The sequence below is a fragment of the Electrophorus electricus genome, chromosome 4 (assembly GCF_013358815.1).
Source record: "Electrophorus electricus isolate fEleEle1 chromosome 4, fEleEle1.pri, whole genome shotgun sequence".
Classification (NCBI taxonomy): Eukaryota; Metazoa; Chordata; class Actinopteri; order Gymnotiformes; family Gymnotidae; genus Electrophorus; species Electrophorus electricus.
This window is the reverse complement of record NC_049538.1, coordinates 20269038-20296598: the sequence shown is the minus strand read 5'-3', so window position 1 is coordinate 20296598 and position 27561 is coordinate 20269038. Positions and strand designations below refer to the sequence as shown.

The following is a 27561-nucleotide window of genomic DNA, read 5'->3' as shown; positions in this document are numbered from 1 at the left end:
TGTAACCTTTTAAATATTTTATTAGGTTATAATTTGCAGAGCTTAAAATATTAAATCGCTTTTAACTTAAGTATTATTAAAATACATAAAAATGAAAGCCAGGAACTGATGAGCCCTGAAAAATGCCAAAACTAAACTGAATAAAAAATGATAAATAAATTAAAATGAAAAACATCCAACCCTCTAAGAAGAGAACCCTCAGTGTAAGAGAACTCTCTGAACAGTGATGAAGGGAGGACATTAAAATATCATTCTCTTTTGTATTTACTTACGCTTTATTTTCTTTCTCTCTCTCTCTCTCACTCACTCTGGGTAATAGACAAACAGTTAAATACATAAAGACTAGATTTACATTCTTTTCCACTTTTCTATTCAGAAAATGTCCTTGTAAGGCGAGCTGAGCAATACGTTCATTTTGCCATGATCACGTGTTGTCCCCCACGAACCCAACCCAGTCGTTTCCTCAGCCTCATTTTTGCATTCAATGTTTTTGCTAAACCTGGGAGGGACATTGTAATGGACCTTAATGGGACTTGCTAGGGGGCCTGTAGGAAGCTGGACTTTTCTGCCCATGAGCACGGCATTAAAACATAGCAGACAAAAGCAATGTCTTTGTCATTGTGCTGCATGAGATGGGAGAGCACCATGAAGCACAGCCTTCTGGCCATTATGGCTCCCAGGATCGAGCCAACATGGCTGCCTGCAGTAGGATCCAGTGAAGGAGAAGGTCTTTGCTGACCACATGACCATTGAGGAGGGATTAAGGTGACCTTACATGGTAATGCCATGGGAAAGCAAAAAAAAAAAGGTGCAGCTGTTTTGTCAGATAAAGAGATAATGGATAATAGAGAAATGGGGCAGAGAGTCTGTCTGAGAGGATTAGGTATGAACAAGCATCATGGACAGATACCTCAGGAGCTGGGGAAAGCTTGTAGGTCTGAAACACTAAAGTTCCCAAATAATAAAAAAGAAAGAAAAAAAAAACAAAAACAAAAAACATTATTTTATTAAGGACACCCTACAGACAAAAGGGTCAACAATTCAGCCTCATTAAATCAAGTAAACCATGAAACAGTTCTGCTGCCAGCTTCCTTATGTTCAGTTACTCTAACAGAATAAAACGTTGACGGGAGCTACACTGAGAAGACAAGGGGAGAGACAAAATAAACCAACAAGTGTCCCACAGCTACAATCCAAACTCATAAGTGCAAATGAAAGGAAACAAACTGAAACAAAAGGGAAGAAAGTATGACTCGTTCCCAATTAAAGGGCTAGCCTCACAGACAGGCTGCCTCAGGGAAAATTCAGCAATGTACTACCCCCTGTAGGCCTGGCTGACCACTCCTGAATGGGTCCTAAAAGAGAACAATATTCCGGGAGTCGGAAGGGCTGGGAGCCCCGGCACGGGCGCCATGGCCGTAGTCCTTCTCTCCTCCCTGGGGGCGGTATGCAGAGGGGAGACCCTCGGCTTGGCAGGGACAGGGGGGAGGTGGGATTGGGCCTCATCTTTCAGTGACGTGGTTCTGTGGAGCAGGGGGCAGGGGTGTACAGAGCACCTCTGTCAGGTCATCCATTATGGCAATCTCCTTAGGGTCCATCAGATTGAATTCCCTTATAAAAACAATGAAATGTGTGTAAAGCGTGTTCAAGTGTCCATGCAGGTCCATGGCCACGGTCTCCTTGAAGTGCGCCCAGTAGATGTGAGCCAGCACATGGAACAGGTATCTACAGATCTTCTTCACCAGCGAGTCGAAGGCATTGGGGAACTCTTTCCCTGCAGAGAATGAGGGAAAGCACACATCAAAGGCGAGGGCTTGGATTAGTCCTCAATTCTAAATGATCTCCCTTGCATAAAATACAAAAACATTAAGTTACAATTTTATAGTCATTATCTCAGCCTGCAAATTGAAGAGACTTTTCTTTCAATTCATTAATTGATGAAAACAGTCAGGAGTTACACAGAAACATGTGGATCTGCAACACTCATGTTTTATGCCATTTCAGAGAGTAGCATGGAATATATTCCCATAAACCTGGATCTAGGTATGCTAGGTATCCTAGGTATCCTAGGTATGCAACACATAGCAACACATGCCAACACTAGATGGCAGTAGAGGCCCATACATACCATACTTGGTGGGAAAGTTGTCTTCATCAGTGACAAGTTTTTGTACTGAACTCATGACAAAGTCCACATACTGTGGTGCTGTGCATTTAGTCTTCTTTCCCTTCTCATCATACCAGTAGTATGTCCTAAAAAACAAAAAGAGAGGGCGTGATTTGTATCGCAGGGATCAATGCTTCCCAATGCAAACAGTACTGTCACAATACCATCCACTGCTCATCACCTCATATAACTGGACACCAGGATGAACTGATAACAATGCAGGCCTTAATCACCCCAAGCAAATGCTGGTGGATCATTCATCAAACGCATAGCTCTCTATCTGCTTACTAGGAGGAGCAGGTATATCGACAAGCTGTCTGGTTGGCTGGCCAGGGCCCTGGCCCTACCCTCAGCCTTGGTCCTCCTGGCAGGTGAACTAAGCAAGTGTGAAAGCACCGGCAGCAGCTGCCAGGGCTTGGGCCGGGGCCTGTCACAGAGCACAGCTGTGCTCTCTACCCACCTGGCTTCACTCATAACGAAACCCAGAGAGCAAGCCACGTTGAGCCAAGCCCAGGGGGTGGTTTAACCCTGAGTTGGTGCTTCTGCATATTTCTGTTCTCATTATTTTTTTCCTTTCTCTAATCTTAATCTTGGCTACTGATATACTTTTTGTTTTTGTATGTCAATTACATTTTGTTTATTATGAATAAGTGAGAATAAATGTGGATTGGAGGTTTGCTATGGACTTGAAAAATACTTTAGGTTTCAAAAACCTAGACAAAATCTAGGAATGCAATTTGACCTGTCTAGACTGAAAAACTTTAGTCTAAAAACCTTTGACTCACACGCACATGCGAAAACATGCCTTTTGTATTCAGCACAATTTAATCTCCCATGTATCTTCTTTATCAGCAAAGGTCAAAACACAAGACCTCCTACACAAAGCATGCTGGTGGGCTTGACCGCTGCCCTGGGTCATGACCCCGAAGAGTCACCTGTCCCGGGTCTGTCGAGTTGCCTTTGTGGCATCTCTGCCTGCAGCTGCAGGATGAATAAAGGATGATAGCCTGGGTTTGAATAATGCAGGACGACACGACGACAGAGGCACTCACGTATTGCAGGCGGACATGACAGGACACGTGTCTCCTGTGCAGAATTCGGAAACCGTGCTGTACTGGAGGTTGATGAGATTGAAGAACGTGGTGGCTGCAGGGATAAAGAGGCATTAAAAAAAAGAGTTAAATCAAAATCTAACTGGGTGCTAGTATTTTGTCAGCTCTTAGGAGCATGGCGTGTGCAGAGAGTAACCCTGCCCTGTTCTGGAAGCAGCTGTTGCCATGCTGTTTGTGCACAGAGAGGGCTAGGGTGGCCAGCGCACACAGCACACACAGTCTGGCCTTGTTGCGCTGAGGCTGGGGAGCTGCTGTCATGCCCTCTGCAGGGGCCAGCAGGACTGAACACACAGCAGCCATACACCCAGCCTCCTCTCCAACCTGACCGCCAACCACCCCCACCAACAAACGCCCCCAGCACCATCCGCAAGCCCTGCTCACAATGAGAGTCTATAGCTTCAAGCACTTTGCATCAAGAAAGAGAGAGAAAAGTCAGAATTTAGCAGTGTGCAATTATATATGATTTGTAATTATAGTAGAAGCTGCCATCATGTTAGATGTACAGAATGGTATGTTACAGAATACAGCTTAGTACAGAGTATTCAAATGCTTATAAACTTCCGTTAATAAATAGCCAGTCCTATGCAGAAATAAACATTTTAATTAAATGTTAATGTATAACTAGTATGATTAAATGTGTTAGTGGAACATTAAAATAAATAAATAAATAAAACATTTAAAAGGTTATTAAAATAATCACCAGTTTGAAAACTGGCAAAAACCGCTGTGAACCCAGTTACATTTAGGGAGCATGCAGTAATGGCTCTTAACCATAATAGGCTTTGATATAGAGGCATGTTAAAAAGTGTTTGCATAGCCGTTGATTTCATCTTGCAAAAACACTCTGGTCCCGAAAATAAGGCCATGTTTTTTGTCTCTCTATGCCTTCTATTCAGAAAGCGCCAACTAAAGATAAAAATCAAGGGAAATGCAAACAATGGTGTATAATCTTGGGAATTGAGGAATGTTAATTGAAGTTCAACCTTTCATTCAGTTATGTAACTGTGAAATAATGTACTGCTTCTTTTCCTCTGATGTACAGTTGTCCAACAACAGAGGGGAGATGTAAAATATTACCCAGTGTTAGGCATAGCAAGACCATGGAGCTTTCCAATGGCGTGATACCTGAGAAGACGTCTTTTAACTGAGCCCGTTAAGGAATATTCAAAGGTTTTATTTTCAGTTGTGAAATCTCGTCTAAGCTAGGAAAGGTGAACAAGGCCTTTTGGGACACATACTGTTGCTGGCGAGCCATTCGTTCAGGTCGATCTCCGGCGGCAGCACCACCAGCTCCTTGAGGTCAAAGTCGACGACCCTCACTTTGGTGTAGTCTGGCTCCAGGTAGGGCTTCTTCTCCTCCACTGGTGGCTTCTTTCCGTTCGGCTTCGTCTTTGACTTCCTGTGAAGGGAGCGAGAGGAGTGCACGGGTCAGTGGTGCCCTAGCTGCATGTTCCATTAGCCTCCCCCTCCACTTTTTTTTTCGATCTCTTATAATGCCTGGGATTCGACTTTGCATGTTTAATGCCGCCATTTCGCTTCTGCTCGAATGCACACTTAACCTTGGCCTGCAATTACGCCATGAGGCCCCAGACACGCAGACTTTTCCTGCCTGGGCTATTTTTAGTGCGTGAGGGTTATGTTACCAGTAGCCCCCGCTCATGCTCCCCTTTCCAGCCCCTTTTACTTGCCACCACACCCAGTGTAAAACATCAAATGGGCCCCTGTGCGTCACAATGCAATCGGCCAAAGACAAACTGGATCCAGCGGTGGGGGGGGCGGGGGTGGGGGGGAGAATATTTGCATTCACCATTTTTCTCATTATCTCATTTGATTTGACATTCATGTATGTGCTATTCGGCTGAGCAAGAGACGAATAAATACACAACTATTTAGGTACAACAGAATGTAAAAAGGGACAGAATTTCTAGCTACAGTGGCACTACAAAGGCCAGTGTGGCAACAATGAGCAGCAGGGGGTGGCTTCCAAGATGTTAGAACACAAGGCTGGGTGCTTTGTGGGTATGGCTGCAAGGCCTGTATCAATACAGCTCACATCTCAAGACAGTATTATAAATATAATATATAAAACAGTAACAGTAATATAAAACAGACTGGTTCATATGTAGAAGCCCAAAATGTTAAGGAATTGAGAAGTTCCTTCCTTCTCTTATGTATGCAGATCATGAAATTTGTATGTATGTGTACTTCTTCCTCCTGAAATCCTCAATAAATATGTTAAATGTTCACAGGCATTTTAATTCTAAATTGTTGCTTTGATGCAATTACATTTCCTTAGTTTTATTTCTGCGTGCAGTTACCATCATCCTATTACTGTGGTTAACTGTGATGAAGCAGGTGAGTATACCAATAAAAGGATCGCTGGAAAGGGAAACTTGAGAAGCATTTGTGCTCGACATGCTATAATTTCTGCATCTGTCCCAAGTGCTTGTGGGGTCTTCTCTACCTTCGCTAATCCTTTGCAACGAAGAGTTCTTCTCCAAGTCAATGACTCTTTTCACTAAGAAGAGAAATCTTGTTTTGCCCTCAAGCTGTTGGCATCTTCCTTTCTCTTTTTTTTGGCTCTTGCCAAGCATACCAATAACACAGCTCAACTGTATAAAACTGTGTGTGTGTGTATGTGTGTGTGTGTGTTTGCAGGCAACCCAGCCCTGCTCTGGAAGCAGCTGTTGCCATGTTGTTTGTGCGCAAAGGGGCCCGGGGTGGTCGGCTCTCAGCGCACACAGCCTGGCCTTGTTGTGCTGAGGCTAGGAAGGCTGCCGTCTCGCCCTCTACCAGGGGCCAGCAGGGCTGAACACACAGCAGCCCTACACCCAGCCTCCTCTCCACCCTGACCGCCAACCACCCCCACCAACCAGCGCTCCCAGCACCATCCGCAAGCCCTGCTCACACCAACAGACTCCACTTTTTGGTTAGCTTCTGTCTCTGCACAGTACAGTTTTAGTCTGTGACTGTAATGGAATTTAACATCTTGTTGTGCTAGTCCCACATCACTTAACTGATTGCATCAAATTGGGGGTGAGCAGCAAAATTTGGTTTAGAGGACTCACTCATTCTTGGTTACCTCTGGCTCAGAGAATGAAGCTGTGTGAGGACAACAGTGAGTAAGCTGTATTTGATTTCCAGCATGGGACGTTTGTCTTCACAGGCCTGCTTCTGGGCCGCCACGAACATTCTCTATTCCAGCACAAAGCTCCGCCCCCACCAGTGGTTTCTGGCTTGTTTCTCTCCCTTGTCTGCCCATTTAGAAAAACGGCTCCCGATTCCTGGAAAGCCATGGTGCTGCAGCCAAGAGGAGGCCACTGATCGCTTGCCTTAAAGAGGTAGCTCATGGCCTAATGGTGCAGTTTTACGGGTTGAGCACTGTCTCTTTCCACAATGTAAAATAAGAACCAGAAGTCCACAGGACTCAAGCAGAGTTGTAGAGGCAAGCTTTTAAAATCTATACAAATGCAAAATAGAAGAAAAAGTTGCATGTGAGTCTGTAAGGGAATGTTCACTTTAAAGAAAACAATCTGTACTTGAAATTCTTACGGCAGGTGGCAGCTGGGGCAGGGGAGAGGGGCAGCTTGTAGAAGAGGGAAGGGAAGAACGCCATCCAGTGCCAAGCACAGGACAAAAGACGTATATTGTAAAGAACAGAATCTCTTCAGCTTAGAGACAAACAGTACTGCACAACCTGATCCAAAAACATTGGACAACTGGAAGCCTGTTGCACAAACCCCAAAAATTACAGATGCTGAGACAGAGGATTCCTTCCCCCATCTGTTCAATCAATCCTGCACCACTGCAGGTCTGTTGGTACTATTACTATTTCTACACCCAATTACTCTGAGTATTATTACTACTACCTCAATACTATTATTACTACACACCATTACTATGGCTACTATTATTACTACACTTGCATTACCATTATTGTTATTACTACACTCCCATTACTATTACTGTTATTACTACAACCCCATCACTATTACAGTATTATAGCTTTTAAATATGGTTAACACCTTCCCTCAAAAAAACACTACACAAATAACTGGATTTTGCTTTTGGAAAATCTCTTAAATGGACATCATGCACTTGAACAGTGAAAGATCAGTCAGCAATCAGTTCATTATCAACAACAACTATTAAGAAAACTATTCAGGAGTTTATTACCATAGAATAATGCATGCAGCACATGGGATGAGCAGTAACTGAGTAAAGCTCCATATACATGGGCCAAACCTTCCGCTCGCATGGCATGATGGGCCAGACAGCTACAGCACTGGGACTCAATGATGCCTAAATTGGGAGGAATCACTCATTCAAAGTCTTGACATACCTAAAGTCTTCATAACAGACATCTACATAGCTTGGCCATTTCCTGGCATTCGCACACACTTCTGAGCAGAAGTTGCTCACATTCCTCCAAGATGAAGCAGGGCTTTCACAGGCACGTTTGGTCCTGTGTGTTTCCTTTCCGTGCAGACCATCCAATCTGTCTCTCCATTTCCTGTTCTTAACAGGGGAAACTCCAACGCCCAACAAAAAGGGCAAAATGAGAAACCGACAAAGACAAGGCTGTGTTCAGTAACCTGGCTCATATCTGGGCTTTATGGTACCTTCAAAAGGTTTTACATTGGGACCCTGCTGACCTGAGGGTCTCCAAAAGAACCACACTGATGTTGACAGTGGACCAATCGTAAGAATTCCTGCGAAAGGAAAGCCTGGCGTAACATGGTGTGACTCAAGCATGTGTGACGCATGATTTTCCAAACCCAGGAAGCCACCAGTACTGAACTGCAAGACGCTCGAAGACAGAACAGATTTTCAAGTAGAAGTTACATTACAGCTCAAGATTAGGAGCTCTCTGTGTTCATACGGTTTTACTCGTTATGGTCGGTGAACCTAGTAAAGCAGTCCACAAACGGTCTAACCACAGCAGACACTTGAGGCTAACACAGAGATGCACCTGGTGCTCCCGGTGTCAGACCCAGCTCCATTTAAGGCTCGTAGTTGAGTGCATGGGTGGAAGGGCAGCTAACAGGATAAGTCTTGGCACTGGGGGAAGTTTTCTTTTCGTCAGAATAAACTTGGAGTTAGGGCTGGAATGGGAAAGTGAAACACAGCAAAGGTTCAACGTAAACTGCAGCTTCCCTTTCCTTGACATAATGTCCAATGTGATACACAGGGTACATAGGCAGCTCCCTCCCGAGAGCCACCACGAGAGCCAAGGCTTGGTGAAGCTTTTGAGAGAACCAGACTGGCCAGGGGCAGACGAATGAGAAATTGAAAGTAGGTGGTGGGAATGTATAAGCTATTCTGATCTCCATGCAGGTGCAATGAGGCTGAATTTGTACAGGCAGACTGGAGTTGAGAGATGAGCAAGCTGATTATAAAGATAATTCCTCACCCAGGAATGTGAGCAGCTGCTAAAAGTTAAGGAAGAGGATATGTCAAATGTGTTATTTAATCAAAGACCATTTGTTCTGTCAGAGTGATATTTCACTGTCACCTGCAATGTAAGGATAGATAAATCTGTACTTAGCTTAAGCCATTTCGACTGAATGACTACCATTCATTACCCTTAGACTTATATGAATGCTTATGTCAACAACCACTTAGGAAGAATGGATGTGTATTAAATGTTTAATCAAGTTCTTAACCTAAAGTGTTGCCAGGAATTTTAGGTTATAATTTATCATTATATCTTTTGCAGAATCACAGCCAGTGTATGACTGAACTTGGAGTTCCAACTCCATGTGCTCAAAGCACTTAAAGCATATAAGCATTATGAGCCAGACAAATTCAGAAACATTCCACTGGCTTTGCTGACGCACTTTCTTACTTAAGATGTCAAGAGCAATGACAAAAATGCATTCCTTACTTTATTAATGCATTATAGATCCCCCCAAAAAACAACCACAAATTAAATGTACAAATAGAAATGTTTAACACATTAGGCAAGCAATTACAAACCATTATGATGTGTTTAAGAAAGTTGCTACCTTCCTGAATTATGAAATATACTGACTTATGCATTTAAAAACAATACAAAGGTTTAGTAGAATCAACATTAACTGCTTTCCAGAATGCTAACTATTTCAACAATCCTGAAAAACAAGCATCCTACACACTGACCTTCATGTTTTAAAACAAAAACAAGGAGGATAATTTTAAATATGAGTGAACAAACTAAAAGAATCAAGAAAGAAAGAGGTCAAATTCAGAGTCCAACAAGCCTTGTAACCTGGGGTGTCCACTACAGACTTGATCCCCCAAACTACAAGGAGACAAAGGAAATATTAAATAGAAAAAGAGCTAGCTACCTAGCTAGCAAAAGAGAGAGAGAGAGAGACTCCCAAAAAAGAAAAACTTTTTTTTAAATAAAATAAAATGGGGAATGCCTTTAAATAAAAAGTTTAGCCAAAAACAAAGCCAGTTTCTGAGTGTGATTTTTGATGGCTTAACTGTATATATCTCAATTCAACCAACCAATCAGATCCGCTTCAGCTTTAGTCCTAGCACTGAGCTTCATTTAGTAAGGCAGACTCCAGTCTGGCTGCGCCATGACTGGCCTCTAGCACTCTGGGGCCTTGAAACCGCCACTTAAATTCCGATTATAGAAGCACCAAATCAGTCCTTTCTCTGAAAAGCCACAGAGTGTGGGAACAGTTGGGCCTAGAAGAAAGCCAATACTATTATTGTAGATGGCAAAAATGAGAAGGATGACCCAAAAGTTTGAATACATTTAACAAAATGCGTAGGACGTTGCTACAACGCAACATTACAATTTTCTGGAATTATAAAACTCATCATTTTGACCTAACAATTTTGAGCACTGCAGTGCAGATGGTTATTTAGAGTTCAAACTAAATGCTGAGCATAGGGTTGTTTACAATAAGTGTACCTGTAAGTTAACTGTCCTTACAGAACCTCTGTTACATATTTAGGCATAGGTCAATAAATCTCAACATAATTATTTGGCCTTTCAAATGAGTTATGAAAATTAACTGAATAAATTATTGACTAAGAGAATAAGTAAATAAATAAAAGATGTCAAAAGCATAGTACGCATTGTTGTTATCTGACAGAGGCATTGGAAACACATTCCTGCACAATACAGCATATGGCATTTAGTTCTAAAGTGTCATTTGCTACTGATGTTCTGAATGTATTCACATTTGATTGATGAATATTTCTCACTCTGTGAAAGTCATTGCTCCTCTCCATTAAGTTCTGAAACCTGAACGGTACGCTGCCATTGGAGCTGGAGAGGAAGTGGCAGTACTTGCAGTCTTTCAGATCTCCACTGCCCACCCACAGTGTCTGACTCAATGGCATCAGCCTCTTCCACGACTGTGGTCACTGTGTGCCAAACTTTCCCATTTCCCCAGAGCCTGTGTGCTTTGTCTAGTCAAGCCTTCTGTATGCTATACTTGCACCGCACACACTGAAGAACATCATTCACACTCAAAGTGTAGCGATCATGGACTGATTCTGAACTGATCCTGATGAGCAATGCCCATTTCTTTGACTGCTCATATCTGATGCTGGTGCTGATGTCAGCCAGGGCAATGTAAAGAAAATACAATCCATCTGTTTATGGGCCTGATACCTGGGTAGTACATGTATATTCTAGATTTATTTTTCATTATTATTTTAAGATTTAAGATTTTAGGACATCTGAAATTATTTTTGCTGGAAATGGAAACTGATGTTCTTTTATCCATTACAGGTATAAACCCAAACTTGTCACAAGAAATTGTAAATAAAAGTTATTATACTGTATTTTTTAAATAATTTTTAAAGTGTTTTGAAGAACTCTGTATTTGTATTAAGCTGTAAATCCTTTTAGTAAACTAAATTAAATTCCAAACCTGAGATTATACACATGTTGATTTGAATCAGATGCTCACAGCAATGGGTTGCACACGTCAGAATACAGCCCTATATCAAAAGCTTTGTTGAGCATTGTAAAAGGACTCGATATCGTCAACACAGCCAACACAAAAATGAAAGCCACAGCGAGTTCCAATGTTATGATATTCTAGTGAATTATCCTAGGGGTAATTCTGAGACATAATTGATATGCTCAAACGGGAAGATAACACACCGCTCCATATCTAACCTGAGGCCAAGTTCACAGATCAAAGAATATCTTTAAGCCCAAACCAAACAAAGCAATTAGCCTGCATTCTAATTCTGATAACGAAATCAATCACTTCTGACTCTCACCTGAACACATTTGAGGTGCAGTCCACTAGTAATGTTCCTGTTTGTGCTACTAAACATTTATTCAGTAACATAAAATGCACCAAATACAGCATCACAGTATTGATCTATACCTTTAAAACATGATACCGGGTTGAAGCCACGTTTGTGTTTTACTCTAGCTACATAGTCAGTACAGTAGGCTGCCAAAGTACTTATTAGGCTGTTATTATCGATATAGAAAAGACGTGGTTAAAGGCTACTATCGTTAGTGTAAACTTTCCATTCTATTCAGACAGGTCTCGGTGCTATACAGTAAACAAAGACATTGCTTAAATAATTTCAGATGAGCGTCTTTGCAGTAAACACAGTACGGCGCATGCTGGAAAACACAAAAGCCAGGATTTACCTCAGAACTTTACCAACTGCTTGAAGGACCATTTTACAACTTAATCCATTTTTAGAAGACCGCTGAGAGAGCGTGTTGTCTCCAGATATGGTGTGATCTCCGACCATTGCGGACAGACCCCTGCTTTTACCTTTGACAATACTGACAGTTCGGTTCCGATCACAGAATCCGATTGAAGGAATACAGATTGTTCTGGTTACATTTCATCTCGTTTCATTGCGGGCAAAGCGGAGGCTCACCGGCCCTCCGGTCCAACTTGTAGCCAATCATAGAAAGGATAGGAGGAACCAAGAGAAAGGATGGGAGGAGCTAAGTTGCAACATTTGGAAGACGAAAAACTTTGGCGTCAAAGCGCCAATTTCAGCAAGCTGGACAGTTGCTAAGGCGGGAAGAAAGACTGCTCAAAGCCTCCGTTACACTGAGTAACCCAATGCAAAAAATAAATGTTGACACAGATATTTAGACTGTTCACAAAAAGATAAACAAACAGATAAACTATCATACACCCATAAGAAAGATATGGAAAATGGAAATTTCTTAATGAGACCTGATATGGTTCGCAGCCTTATAACTTCCTGAAACAATCTTCAGTTTCCAATAGTTTATGTTGGAAAAACAGGAACTCATGTAGGTTTACAGTTAACTAAACTTCTCCAGTAAAATCGTTTTTAACGCCTTTAAAGAAGTAAATCTATTAACAATGCGTTATATGGCAATTTTCGCCGAAGCGTAATCCACACCACTTCGTATGCCTATCAGTGTTTTGACTACGCAGACATGTTATGACAATGTCAAAGTTGTACAACAGACTGGAATTTCCCAGCAGTGCTATGAGACGTGTTCAGACTTGACAATAAAGGGTTCTGCCCTGGGGAAGCGCATTTCCACAAATCGAGACACAAATGCTAACGACTTGCTGGCCCGTTAACATACATTTAAAAAACTGAACATTTTAAGCCAAAGCATGGAGGCGGGTCTGTTTGCAATGCTAAAAGAACAGAAGCTGATTAATTACAACAGTAACAGAAGAACATTATGCATTAATTAGTGTGCTTCAATTACTGAGCCAAAGCATAGCAGTAAACGACTGAACACAATTTACCTACTCATCTGCCCACTTTAATTAGAAATACAGCAGCAATACTGGCAATGCAATTAATAATGGGGAGGATTCTATAAGGAAACAAACCACCATGGCTTGCAAAATGTGCCATCAAGCAATATCCTAGCATTAATATACATGTCCAGTAATTACAAGACCCAAGTCCTGCTCCATGATGACTCTTGATTATAAAGCATTCTCGTGTCCTCTCCTGCAATCCTATTTTTAGAGTAAAACATGTCTATAGGCTGCAAGACCCATATGCTATAAATATCCCTAATGCAACAGTGTGTGAAGGTTGACAGAGTCAGTTAAATATATACACAGTTTTAAAATAAGAACTGTAGGATCAGCATGTGGGCACAATAGCGAAATGCCATGCGACTCATCCGACTTTCAGGAACATGACATGGTTTCAGCGTGGCCGTAGCCATCTGACCGTTATCGTCGTGGTAAAACCCAACCAATGAGAAATGAGCCGCATAACTCTCTTTGGGTCCACCCATAGTATAAATTCGGGGGGCCCTTTGGAAAAAGTGAGGTTTCTTGGACGAGGTGTGGAAGAACATGCGTGTGCGCTTGTGCTGAAAATAATGCAAGACTCTGTGGAGAGAGAGGAGGGTCAAGAGAGCCTCACAGCCATCGGCCAGGTGGGATAGGCGCAGAGAGAACAGAGGCCTCTTTCACTGCAGCCACAGGTAAAAGAGCATAATGAGCAGGACTACGAAAGCAGTGACGGCAGATGGAAGGCAGACAAGGGCATTCAGTATTTTCTTTGTAACCGTAATTCTTTATAACTACAGCATGTCTAGCACCTCATCCAATATCCAGGCTCATAAATATCCGGAAGGGTTAGTGCCCACAGCAGCCAGCTGAATCGCACATAGCCCACACTCACAGACCGCGTCTGCAAAAGTGCAGAGTGAGACTTCTAAACATCATTTAAAAACTTAATAGGCCCATGAATGACTAATAGTTGAGCATTGAAAAACAATCTTTGAAATGTGAGCATAGTAATTTTCAGGTGACTCTAGAAAGACAATTTTTTTCACCTCGTAAAAACATCTGAGAAAAGAGACAGATGCGGAAAGAAAATGATCAGTTTGTAAGACACAAGCTGCATTTCAGACCAGTCAGGCCACGAGTACCTGTAAAACAGGGTGCTGAGAAGACCACGAGAGTGCCCCGCTCTGCTCTCGTCACACGCTGACTCTCCCTCCGCCATTTTGGCGTTCTCATGGGCATACCTCAAAGTGTGAACGACCGCTTCCTCTCCACATTTCTCCGCAACACAAGAATCAGTGAATGCATGCACCCATAATGCAAACTGTGTGGCAATCCCTACATGTGCCGCAGAACTCTGGAGGGACGTGAGTGCTCAACTCAGTCTGTGGTGCTTGGATAAGTCTCGCTCTTGCCTGATTGAGCTGATAAGAGGGTCTTTGGGAGGTCCAGGTCTCACAGATTAGTGCCTGTCACATTGGCATGTACAAGGGATGGCTACTTCAAGAGTAGCAACAGGCTCTTACTAAATTACACAATAAAAATCTACATTTTCTAGAATAATTACCACTTGTAAAAATTGATATTTTCTTTCTAAAACCTTTTTTTTTTTTTTTTTTTTTTTTTTTTTTTAAAGAGTTAGTAACATGGTATGCAATAGGCAAGACAAACAATACATAAAAAGGAAAATGCATTGCCATTCCAGGACAAATTATAAACAGTGACTGCTCTGCCAAGCCTGTGTATGTTAGCCATGGAACTATGCTGCAAGTCTTACAGTCACTGGAAGCATCCAGGTTCTGGCTTTTCTCTATTCCAATTGCTGCATTACTAAAATGTATTTTGTTTTTACTGGCCATCTACTCATCAGGTTCATTAGTCACAATCCTGGGACCCAACCCACCTGACTGTTTTCATGGTACATCTCGATCTGACACACCAAAAAGGCAATAATAGTTGAAAGCACTAAATTGCGCTTGGTCATTGGGTCCCAAAACTGGTACGACAACATTTATACTTATAGCACTTACAATTATGACTGAGTGCATCTTAAGGCCCTTGCTCAGGGGCCCAACAGTGGCAGCAGGGGTTGGGCTTGAACCAGCAACTTTCCAATTACAAATCAACTACCTTAACCACTGAGCTACATGTACATTGTTTCATCCCAAAGAAAGAATGTCATCACATTTCCAAATGTCTTGTATTCACATGCCAGGCAACCACAGGCATTGCATAAGAGCATGCTCACATCTTTTTTCTACCAATATTTGAGGTAAACCTTTTGTGAAAACACTAGCTTGACAACATACTTATGCATAACATCTCTGTGCATTTTTGCCACTCTTGTGGTGTTATTAGAATATTAAGAATTAAAGTTGGGCCCTGGAGGTCAGCACCTTCACCAATCCCTGCCCCTTGAAGGAAACAAGATTTGAAAGATGCAGGAATCTGCACTGCATTGTGTGCTACTCAGAACCATTTCCTTTACCGAGACATTCTCATATGCGCAATCAGCTTTCCTGTGTTTATGGGCAGCTCCGATAACGTCCTGCAAAAGGCTCTTGGCATGATGGGAAGCAGCCAACGCACCTTCCTCAGATGTTGTTGCTACAGAGGGCTGGGTGCTTCCTGCCAAAAGAACATCACACAGAGGACAGAATCTGTGTACTACACCTGTGTCACCATGCTTACATTTATTATGACCAAAATAACACATAACCTCAATGGTCTTGTACAGTTACCCCCCCCCCCCCCAAAAAAAAAAAAAAAAACAACAACAATAAACCAAAAACAATGGGAGTGTGAAAATTCCAGAGTCCTTGAAACTCTGAATGTGGTTAATGATAATGTCCTTGAACATTTTACTAATGATTTATGTTTGGTAGAAAATGTGTGTAGTACTAATGCTAGCATTTTAGAGAGCTTTGGACCTAGTAATCTAGTACCGCATTCTCTTACTGCTACTTTGGCCTTGGAGGAACACTTGTTGGCAGCTACTTGGATGTTTGCTGTAGAAGCTGATGATTACGTTAATATATGTCCACAAAGAATAGATACGCAATTACAAAACATGCATAGAATAAAATGTGCATGCATACGTATAAAACATGCATAGAAAACATGCATAGAAAATTTAAGGGAAAAAAGAAAAACACAAACATCTTAACCAGTACATGAAAATCCCACATCCCTCCTGAAAGAGCCAATAGGAGAATGAGAAAGCTGAACTCATGGAAACAAGGAGCATGCATATCCTCGTCATGTTGGGAGTAACATAAATGACTCCTGGGGGAAAAATGGCACAGCACTTACTGAGCTCTTTCCTTCTGTTTGAGCTGCACAGAACTTTTACATATGACTACACAGAGCAGTCATACGACTAGAGCAAGGTTACTGTAATAAGCTCATATTTATGGCATGAGTACATTTACTGAGAGCATCGCGAGAAATGCATGTCTCCTGCTGGCTTGCACAGCTAAAGGCTCTCTCATACAAGAACTGCTCCCTATTGGCATGTGCCCCTGAACAGTGAAATGCCATATATCCAAATGGCAATGACTGTTTTTATCTAAGGAAAATAACAAAGCAGTAAATGTATGAATCTAGTGACTAACATTTTGCAAACCTGGAATTGTGTAATCGATCCATGGTTCAGATGGAATTCTTTTGCGTGAAAGCAAACCATTGATTGAGAGTTCTGCCCCCAGACGAGCCCAGAATCAGTCCTGGGTGTGGACCCAAGTATTCAGAGAAAGGGGGAAAAGGCCCTTAGCCATGTGATGAACTTACTGATTCTTCTGAATCCATGGAAAGGATGAAGGAATTAAAAATCCTTTGAAAGTTTGCACATTTGCTCTCCAATTAACACTCAACTAGAGAATGAGAGATATATTCAGCAGTTATGTAACAATCCAGTGAGGGACTCAATTTACCAGCAGAACTCCAGCACCTGTGCAGAAGTGACATAGGGGGGCCTGGAATGAATTCTAGTTCTTCACTAAGCAGTACGTTATAAGACTATATAGTGGGAAAATCAAAAGGTTCACCTATTAAGACAGTAGGAGTTAGTTCTTCTAAATTTCATTACAGCAGAGAAGACTTGGATTAAATCATCCAGAGGTTACAGTAAATGGGCTATCCAAGTAAAATGGCAGTTGGAGGATTTAGTGTGAAAATGGATAAAATATAGGCAAAAAAACAAACTTATTTTCCATTTCAACAAGTCAGTCAGGCAGCAGTTCAACAGAAAAAAATCTAGACAGTAAACTGACAGTAAACATCTAGAAAATAAAACAGTAACCATCTAGACATTAAAACAGATGTAAATAGATGTATTGGGCAGTATGAGTTGACAATAGACAAAGCAAAGGTTTCCTTTAGAAACTTGTGACACTGTGCCACACTAGATGTTACACATACACAAGCACACCTAGACACCTTAATTTAACAAAATCCAATTAAGATAATGAAACTCGATATCTATTCCTCTTCCCTTTTCGAAGCCCACTGCAAAGACTCCAGACAAAAGAATAAATCAGTCATCTCCTTCCATCTCCGTTTTTCTAAAAACCTGGCAAAATCTACTTCCACTGTGTCATGCTTATGTGCATAAAGGGACGTTAATGCAGTCCAGTGCTCTGTGGGCCCATTTACACGTCAGCCAAACCGAAGGAGGCAGACAGATGCTAAGAATAGACACAGCCATGGCTTAACCCCTCATTGCCCCGACTCTGCTTACACTGCAAAACTAATCGCACCACTTTTGCTTTTGTATGCTGGCACCAAAGGCCTCTTTCAGAAAGATTTTATTTGTCAAAGTGAGTTTTAAATGCCACCCTCTCTCTATGCGTGTGCAAATACTGGGAGTTTTGTTTCCCAGGTCTGCAGAAGACGAGCCCTCAGTACACACTGAACACTTTGTTCACTTTGAACGGAGAAGCTGGGGTTTGGTTTAGGGGTGTGGCCTATGGCTGTGCTCCACCCAAAGCAGCCTGCGGTATAAAGCTAGATACAGTAAATTTTAGCCTCAGCAGTGCTGGAACAGCCACTGAAGAAGAGAGGGAGAAACAGAGAGGAGAGAGTACAGGCAGACGCCAGAGACTCTACAGTCAAGGTCATGAGGTGCAATTTAGTGAAGATCCAAACAGTAGTCTTAAATATGCTAGGAACCCTTACTTGAAAATAATTGCAGTGAAAGTAAAAGGTAGGTGCCAGATGTAGGCCTTTTAAAAAGGTACGCCTCATTGAAATCAAGACTGCACTGAAAACAGCACTTATGAATTATTGGCCAATCCCAGCCTGGATATGCACGTGCAACTGACAATGTCGAGATGGATGACATGACGAAATCCACCCACCCCCCCTATTTTTACAGAAATGTGGCAGACGATCGTGGCATTACAAACATGACATTGACAGTGATTTCAACCACTTTTTCAGCAGCTGTTCTGGCCAAGGACTTTGGAAAGCACACTGCTGAACGATATCAGCCCAGGCTCTGACAGCTGGGGTCAGAAGACAAACTAGTCAAATGTGTCCCCCTACCCCACCACAAACACACGTTGCCCCCCCAAACCTGCCCACCCTCCACACACACACACAGGCCTGCTCCATCACTGGTCACACACCATGCTCCCCAGGCACAGCTGGGTTTAGCTTATGATGAATGGGCTGGGACATGGCGGGCTCAGCCAATGGAGCGCAGAAGTGACCCCGTTGCTTTCGGGGTGAGTGCCGCCGCCATCGTGAGGGCCGATGAATTCAGCCCCTAGAGTGGCCTGCCATTGTGCAGGCTGGGTGCTGGATGGGTTCTCTTTTGCCGTTAAAGGGCTGTGCTCGCTTGCTCAGCAGCTGCTGGCTGTGTTCCGGTACATGGGAAAGGTTTTAATATTAAAGCGGACATTCTCCATTGCTTCATTTCAGATGCAGCATACTTAAGCCAAAAGCAGTTGGTTTTGCACTATATCCTGTTGTCAAAGTCTTTGAAAATTATGTAATTTAATTTTCTCTCAATGTTGCTTCTAATAAGAAAGCTATATTCTTTTTTTAGGGATCAACAGGATATAGAAGCATGACACGAAAAAATGAAAGGAAGTCATGTTGAATTCTATCACTTAAAGCTGGCGCACACCCTGTCAGTGGGTGAGCTGGGTACATGGGCACAGTTGCACAGCCACTAGCCTGTGGGTCGCAACATTTCCCTTGGGTCTGCAGGCAGTGCTTTGCCATGCCTCACTAATTGTTTCGGAAGGCAGGAGACTCCTGTGGGTGTATGTCTACTCCTTCCTCCCTTGGCCACTTTCTGTCTGCTACGCCACCCAAGATGCAGGCAAGGCCACTCCCGACTCGAGGAAGTGGGGAATGAGACAGTTGCGACTGGTTCACGGCGCTGTTAAAATGAATAATTCAACATTTGAATTAAACGGGGAAAAGCATTATTACATTTCTGAGTGTGTTAGTTATATGAGGAGCTTAAGTTTTGGGTTGTTTTTTTTTGTAGAAATACATACAATTGGCAGCTAAACTTGGAAGAATGTTACCTATAATAGGTGTAGAGGTTTTTTCTGTAGTATAATAAATGTGCGCATGTGCAAATAAATTACAGGACAATTTAGAGGCATTAAAGTTAAAGTTGCTTCAGGCTTCATTTAAAGCTCTGGCTCCACCTACTGGGTAAACCCCATAGCACATTACAACAGCTAAGCTGCCACGATGACATGATTTGCTGTATATTGGAGGTTTGGTTATTTTAATGTTTAAAAAAGATAAAGATAACACTTATCAGCTCATGTCAATATAAGGTGTGTGTGTGTGTGTGTGTTTGCTGGCCAAAACTAGTAGGGGAGTTGAATGCAACTGGCTAGAACGTGCACGTGTTTGTGTGTGTATGTTAACTTGTTAATAAACAAGTAAATGGCCCATACAAAAAGACAATACAATTAATGATCAAAATTCTCATACAAAATCTGCCCAGATTTAATGACCTACAAACAATATTTGCATGCGCTTCAAAGGTAGATCATTTTAGAACTCGGAGTCATCCAATTTCACGGCCGGTAGCTCATCCACATCATCTGACTAGACTGAACTTAGCTCATGAACTATCTTGAACTAGGTTGAATTAAGATCATGTCAGCATGAGTACACTTTCTATAACGCATTTCTTTCCTGCTGAGCCAATGTCTGCAAAGTCAGTGATTTATCAAATATCAAATCAGCTCAATTTTCACTCTGACGTTCACTTTAACACAGAAAATAGCAGCTCAGCACCATCGCACAGAAACACAAAACATACCCAAAAACCAACACCCCATCTTAGGCATGTGGAAAAACACCCGACAATACTGCTCGTGATGAAGTACAAGATTGGGATTAAGATTTCGGAAAGACGAGTCACAGGAACTGTCTCTTCACATGCCACCACCAACAGTGGTGCTCAGCGTGCGCAGAAAGACCTCGCGAGGTACCATTTAGCCTCATGTGCCATGAAAAGTCAGCGCTTAGCTATGCGAGTCGGTTACGGCCAACCGCAGCACTGCAGTGGCACAAAAGGACCGACACGAGAACAGAACAAAAGCAAGCAGGGCTAGAGTAGAATCTCCAAACAAGACAAACTTGATAAAGACCAGCTTTGCACTTAGACAAGTTCGCACAAGATTCTAGGGGGTGTGTGTGTGTGTGTGTGTGTGTGTGTGTGTGTGTGCTTGGTGGATGGGTAAAGTGAATGTGAGACACAAGCAAAAACCCTGAGTAAAAATGGGGGGGGGGGGGGGATCACGAGGTCACCACTGCAGGGACGGCTCCGTTCCCTAATCCCGGAGGCAGCTGGAAGATGGAAGCCCTATCCCTTTATCCCTGTTCTCCCTATCCAGCATCCATGCTGTGGGATTACTCTCCAATTAGGTAGAATGCATGCCACAGCTGGTTTTTGCTTTATGTAGCATACAGACGACCTCACAAATGAAGCCAGAGAGGACTCGGCCCCCCAACTCCATGCTAGCGCAACGTACAGTTCTATATGTACACACCACCACACAAAACAGAAAACATGCATGGAGGAAGAGCATTGAGTCAAAGGTAACCACTGTAGCCTAGCAAAATACACTTCAGCTGAGACACAGCCAGCTTTTAAAACAGATTTCTGCACAACTGCATCATAGCATGACACCAAACTGAGCCCGTGTGCAACAATTCCGTGCATCCATCTTGCTGTCGGTTATGCAGTGCAGCTTGGAGACCTGGTTTTCCATGAGTGCACATGGCCTGAGGTCCTCACTGGGTTGGCCATTACCCAGCAGCATGCCTGTGGAGTGCACCTGACCAAGCCCAAATCCCACAACGGAATCCTGCCATGCTGAAGTTAATGCCTACAGCATTTTTATCTAGGCCCAACTGAACACTAATGAATGCTGTAGGGTCCCATTCAACACAAGGCATTTATGTACCAGCTCCAGGACCCAGGATAGCCACCCGAACATAGCAGGATCCTCCACAAGAAAGACTGACAGTCCTGGTCCAGTTCCATCTACCGATCAGGCAGTAAAAAAGTCTGGGAACATTCAGCACCACCACCAGGGTAAGGTTCCTCATTAGCGTGCCTTGTTTATGTGAGTAATCGTGAGAGGGAGATATGTGTGTTCTTTGGGACCTGTTCTGGGTGCCATGGGCCTAGCCGCAGTGATGTGGGTAGCGTTCTGGTGTGGTTTTGCATGCTTGTGTGGGGGGATTTTTTTGAGGAGTTGCAGGGTGCCTCGATCAATCTTTTGATCTTCTGAATGCCTGTGTGAGAGTGTCTGCATGCACGTACACGTTCAGGTGCACATTAATGCATAGCTGGTGAGAGTGTTGTACAGAGTGTTCTAGTTATGGGGAAGTGGCTAACCTCTACTGCTGAGGAGGCCGGATATGATTTATAATGGCTTACTGGGAAAGTCTGGTCTCAAGAGCCAAGCAGGGCGAAGTAGACACAGCATGCAAACACATGCACATGTGCACACACTCCAGCATGTTGCATCCCAGCTCTCCTTAGACCTGAGAGAGACCCTGGTGGGGGGGGGGGGTCCTGCGAGAAGATTGATATGACACAGTAATCAAACTGCATCTGAGCACTTCTTCTATGAGGGCAAGGCCTCTCTCTCTCTCTCTCTTTCTCTCTCTCTCTCTCTAGCTTTATGCTAAAGCTACGCATTTGGTCTGCAGTGCTGAGAGACAGAGAGAAAGTTAAGCAATCCCCTACAAAAGGGAGATCCTTTGTTGACCCCTTGTGCACCCCATCACTAGCATCACTACTACTGCCACCGCCTGCCAGTGTAAAGCACTCCGGTCTGGCCCACTGCCCAGCCTGAAAGGTGACTAAGATGCAGGGGCGTGGACGGGCCGGAGGGATTGAGCGGTAAAGGCATCTTCAGTGAGCCAGAGTACTGCAAACACCCAAGCACATAGGAATCCGGAGGGGAGAACCCAAACAGAGGCTTTGATGTTTCACATTCTGTTTGCCCTCCCCCTTCAGCAGGGTCTCCTCCGCTCGTGCCAAGCACCGAGGCTGCGCTGTGGAGAAAAACACAGTGGCAGCTAGGAGGGCTGGGTGGAGGGCAGCTCCTCCACATGCAGGCAGCAGGGGCCCTGCCCATAGCCTTGCACGCACACCCGTGTGGTGCAGTGACCACTCACGGAGGGATGGGGGATGGGAGACAAACAGTTGATGAAAAAGAGAGAAAGTGAAATGGAGAGTGATAGAGGAAGAGCAGCACGGGGGGGGGGGGGATGAAGGCTGACTTACACACTTTAGAGCTTCTGTCTATCTGCACAGCATGAGCTGAGACCTTACGAGGCAACAGCACACCAGACTACTGTCACTGGGTGCCAAAATAAACAGACTCTTACAAGGCACCCAGTGACCTTAAAACAGCACAGACCACACACGCAAAGTCTACATGCTAATGCCTATAAGACTGCAGTCCAATCTAGACAGGACATAACAGCAAAAAAAAAAAAAAAGACGAAAACAAAACTACAAGTGAATCTCTACAATAGGTGAAAAAAAAAATAAAAAACCTTTGCAAACTTAAATGCAATATTTGGGCAACGAAAATGGAAAGTAAAACACACGGTAGCCACACCCACTAGGGGACCCACCACACCGGGTGCTTTCTTTACCCGCTTCTACAATTTAAAAAGAGTCTGTAGTTGATGTAAGGCAGGATGCAAGAAGACAAGCGAGAGAGAGAGAGAGAGAGAGAGAGAGACATATTGTACCCCGCCCAACTACCACCATGACAGCAAGTGAATAGCGGTCCTTTCCTCAGCTTTCCTCACACCTCTGAGGAGAATCCGGAGTGGCGGAGAGCTTTGCATTGACAGATCCCTTTTCAGCTTGCGCTAAAAGATGTACACAATGTCAAATGACTTCAAGTGTCAACTTGGATCTGTCTAGCCTAGTCAGTTATTCTTAAACATGCACTGTGAAACACTGAGGCTCTGGTATTTTTGAGTGAACATGTTCACCATAAGGCTGTAAATGGAATGCTTTGTGTGAAAAGCACTTTGGGCCATTCTCACAGAGTTTGTGTTGGGTCTACCTTGAAGTAGCACATGACTGCAGGCGGGTCCAGGTATTGGTTCTGGTGAATGACCTCCAGACTGAGTGCGGGAGTTCGTTTGCCTCCAAGCCATAGGCACACACAGTAGGGTGAAGGCTTGCCTTCCTCATGCCTACCCTGCTGCCTCGAGTCCTGGTGTGTGTTTCCTGGTGCCTAATGCTTGCCTCTTCTTGCTCATTAGGGTGGCAGACCAAGATTTCCTGAAGCTGCTTAGTGACAATATCAACTATATGAAGCATGATATGGACAAATCTAGGGCAAACTGAACTGAATGAAATTTTAATTGCACTGAATTGATGTGTGCAGGGCAACCATGGACACCTCAGTGTAGAAGGCAGGACTTCTGTGGAAAGCCCTCAGTGACTTCATAGACATGCACCTGTAGTTCATAAGAGCTTTGAAGCATACAGAAACAGTACCCGGTTGAATGTTTCACAAAGAACATTCAACTTCTGCTCAAAATATCACCAAACTGAATAATATAAGATCATAAATGTTTATAGGTGCAATTCAGGACAGAATGCAGAGGTCACCATCAAATATGTTGCAATAACTATAAATCTATTAATGTGTCACAAAAGGAATGATGGTGTTAATTGGACCAAAATTTCTTTTACCTGAAATCATGCTGACTTTGACTAATAATTGCAGTATCGCATCACACAGCAGCAACTTCAACAAAAAGGCACTGCTTGCATGTTCATTAATGTTTAATATGTTTAAATTGGTAAGCAAGTTTTAACATGGCCTGCTTAATGTATTCTTCCACCAGCATTACTGCACTTTGGGAGTCTTCAATTGTTTTCGCTTTTTTTTATTACAAAACTTGTTCAGCCAGATAACTGTTCTTTATTAGAAGATGTTTCCTTGTGTCATACACTGACAATATACTCCGATCTGGTGGCCCTGGGAACTTCAAATGGGATTGAATGTTTAGGGCCAGAGTTCCTCAGCCATGCTGATCTATGATCAGTAATTACAACTCAAACCAAAACCACTGCAAGTGAGAAGTATAGGCAAAAACGGACATGCCTGAAGCATGTCAGAACAGCCTTGACCAATAAGAAATATGAAATAAAGAGGGCTGAAAAAGCAGACCTTATAGACTGTGATTACCTGCCACATCTCTAAGAGTGTGACCTTTAGTCGATTTTCTAATGACACACTCTTCTGCTGAGGTAAGTCAGGAAGCATGCAACATGTGGATCTAACAGTGATAAGCCAGTTCCTACACACAAAACTCTAAAGACGAGTGCGAAGACTAGTCCTTCCTGCTTGTGTTTCAAGCTTGTTCTGGGGCTGTAAAACTTAAAGCATGTCATGTCAAAAGACAAAAGACTAAGTTGGTTTAAAGTTTGGGCCTTTTCTCTTGACACATGGCCACTCATAGGTTCTTGATCATACTGTAACCAGTCAAAGCTGACAGCTAGAAAAGCACAACTAGGTTGTGGGCCTGCCATGTATCAGCAGACACTCATCATATAGAGGTTCAACTCTCCTTTCAGTCATGCCAAGCAATACATCCACATCCATCACAACTCACCCCGTTTACCTAGCGCTAAGAACAGGACAAGGCTCTGGGGTCCCCTTTGAGCTCCATGAAGAGAGTCTGAGATGTCTATTTTGTATTAGGGTCATCTGAAAGAACATCCTTTAACAAACCAGGAAGCAGAAGAGGTGGCTGGCTCAAAACTAGAGAAAAGGGTAGGATCTTGAACAGTTAGGAAAAGAACACACCAACAATCCTTTTCTGCTAATTTCTGTTTCTGCTCATTTCCACCAAACAGTAGAGTGTCCCAAGCATTAGTTTTAAGCTCTTCTTTCCAAATGACCCAGACAAGACCAGAAGGTACCACTGAGTCTAATTACTGCCTGGCAGTCGTTCTCAGCAGAGCCAGGTCTTAATTTTCACCTACCAGTTCTTATTTCTCTACACACACCCAACTAGACACATCCACACACACACAAATCAGTTTGCTAAATACACCCAACACTGCACCCCAAGCTGATCTGTGTGCATCAGGGGTGAGTCCTGGTGCATTGTCAGGTGTGACTCAGTGGATGCTGCTGCATGGATGCGAGTGGAGCAGACTGGATTGCAGTGGTGGGGAGACGGAGGAAAAGAAGCACCAAAGCAACCGGCCATGTGCCTCAATAAGGGGTAAACAGTCCAATTCAGATCACCTCTTCTGGTATTCTAGACTTGAGTCAACAGCTCATGGGAGAGGATTTCAGGTGGAAAAATATTTTTTAAGATTGTGGTTATTTATGACAGGTAAAATTAAATAAAATCAGTTGGCAATATCTGATTACTTGCACAATATTCACCTGACACCCAAAGTATGATTGCTAGAGTTCTTGTGCTAGCTTATCGCTTATCTGTCTGGTGCAGTGACATACATGGTGACTCAAAAATAAATGTCAGGACATTCTCCAGACACCTTCTGAAATGTAGCTTCAGACTTCACATCTGTTGACCATAACATGCAAAGAGCATGTTAAGCTGGTTCACACTGTTGTTGGATTACATTCCAGTTCAGTTTCAAGCCACCAGTGTCTCGTCTACGTGAAGCACATGTGATTAGCTAAATGTGCTTGTAACAGGACACTGAAAAAAGTTGAATCAAAACTTGCAAGAATTAAAACAACTGAAGTTTAAAAATACATTTATTATGTCCCTTTATGTTTGTGCCTAGTTTAATGCCATCAACTTTAGTATATGTCTGAGGAATCAGCAACCAACTGCTGAAACAGCAAACTCAGTTGGTAACATGGATCTAGACACGCAATCCACTTAAAGCCTATAGCAATTTACGACGTAAGTGCAACTTTCTGAAAAACGCCGAGGCATATAGTAAATACTATTACAGCTGATGAAAATAAAAGGAGACACATACACCTAGAGAAAGGAAATAAGATATCTACACTATAAATAGCTATCGAAGGCTATGGGACGCTGTAACCCGCCACTGACTCCCAGTGGGAAGCCAAAATTTGCGAGACAAATAGTCTTTACCTGAAAAGATGAAAAATACATAAAAACAGGTGCTTCGTTAAGAACGTCATATTAAGTTCTGAAAGCTGTTGTTGTTTTTTTGCCTGACATGAAAAACTGGTTGTTTGTTTTTGTTTTTCTGCTTACCGCTGTAATATAAATAATAATTGTGCTTACCCCATTAACCAGTCCATAGTTACTGAAAGGGGTCAATCCAACGAGAGCTGGCGTCCCCTTCTATTTTAGCCCAAGCAAACTGTCTCGTTGGACTGTCTTTCGATCTGAGAGGTCTTTGTAATCTCTTAAGGCTCCGAAGGATGTTGGCGGCAAGCTTCCTTATTTTGAAAAAATAAATACTTCTAGCAATAAGCACAGTAAAAGTGACGACGGGACCGGTGAAACAGCTCCAGCGTTATAATGAAGGACCGCATTGACTTTGACGTTTGGCGAAGGGTAGCAGTAAGATACTTTCTCTGTTCAAAGGTAGCACTCAATTGCGAGCTGGCTTCCAGCTGTTGTCTAGGTGTAAGTCGGCTCTTCAATCAGAAAACAATTATAGTTTAACGGCAAAGGTGCCGAATGAGCTGTCGCTTGTGCGTTGCGGGGCATGGGTTCTTAGTAAGGTTATAAGGCTGCTACCGTTGCTGTTATCAAGCTCTGCCATATACAGGAAATCCGGAAGTAAACACAGATCCGAAGCCGACCCCAAGCTCCCCGGGATGTGGCCTGAACACTCGAGCTTGATGGGACTTGTAGTTTGTATGCACATTGTTGGCACGTTTAGGCGCTCGGCATTTGTGCGTGTGGCGAACAGCTCAAACGTCCTTGTGCCTCATTCTTTGATTAAGAAATGTTTTTACTAAAATAAATATGAACCACGAATGTCTCTATTAATCGCTGCTGTTTGTCTAAATACAAAGACAAATTGTACAAATCCAAGAATACTGGAATGTCAAGATAC

At 43.0% G+C, this 27561-nt stretch overlaps 1 protein-coding gene across 3 annotated transcripts; it reads right to left on the bottom strand.

Annotated features, from left to right (window-relative positions):
• Window positions 1-27: 27 nt before the first annotated feature.
• On the bottom strand, window positions 28-27262 carry mob2b (MOB kinase activator 2b). Of its 3 annotated transcripts, none has more exons than XM_027008010.2 (5): window positions 26778-27262; window positions 4518-4678; window positions 3220-3313; window positions 2129-2253; window positions 28-1774 (listed from the first exon to the last, which is right to left on the bottom strand). In XM_027008010.2, the coding sequence occupies exons 1-5, from the start codon at window positions 26792-26794 to the stop codon at window positions 1503-1505; spliced, it is 669 nt and encodes a 222-aa protein (XP_026863811.1). In that variant the 5' UTR covers window positions 26795-27262; the 3' UTR covers window positions 28-1502. The 3 variants fall into 3 exon arrangements, with proteins under 3 accessions (XP_026863811.1, XP_026863810.1, XP_026863808.1); XM_027008009.2 differs by lacking the exon at window positions 26778-27262 and adding an exon at window positions 14153-14361; XM_027008007.2 differs by lacking the exon at window positions 26778-27262 and adding an exon at window positions 11903-12118.
• Window positions 27263-27561: the final 299 nt, after the last annotated feature.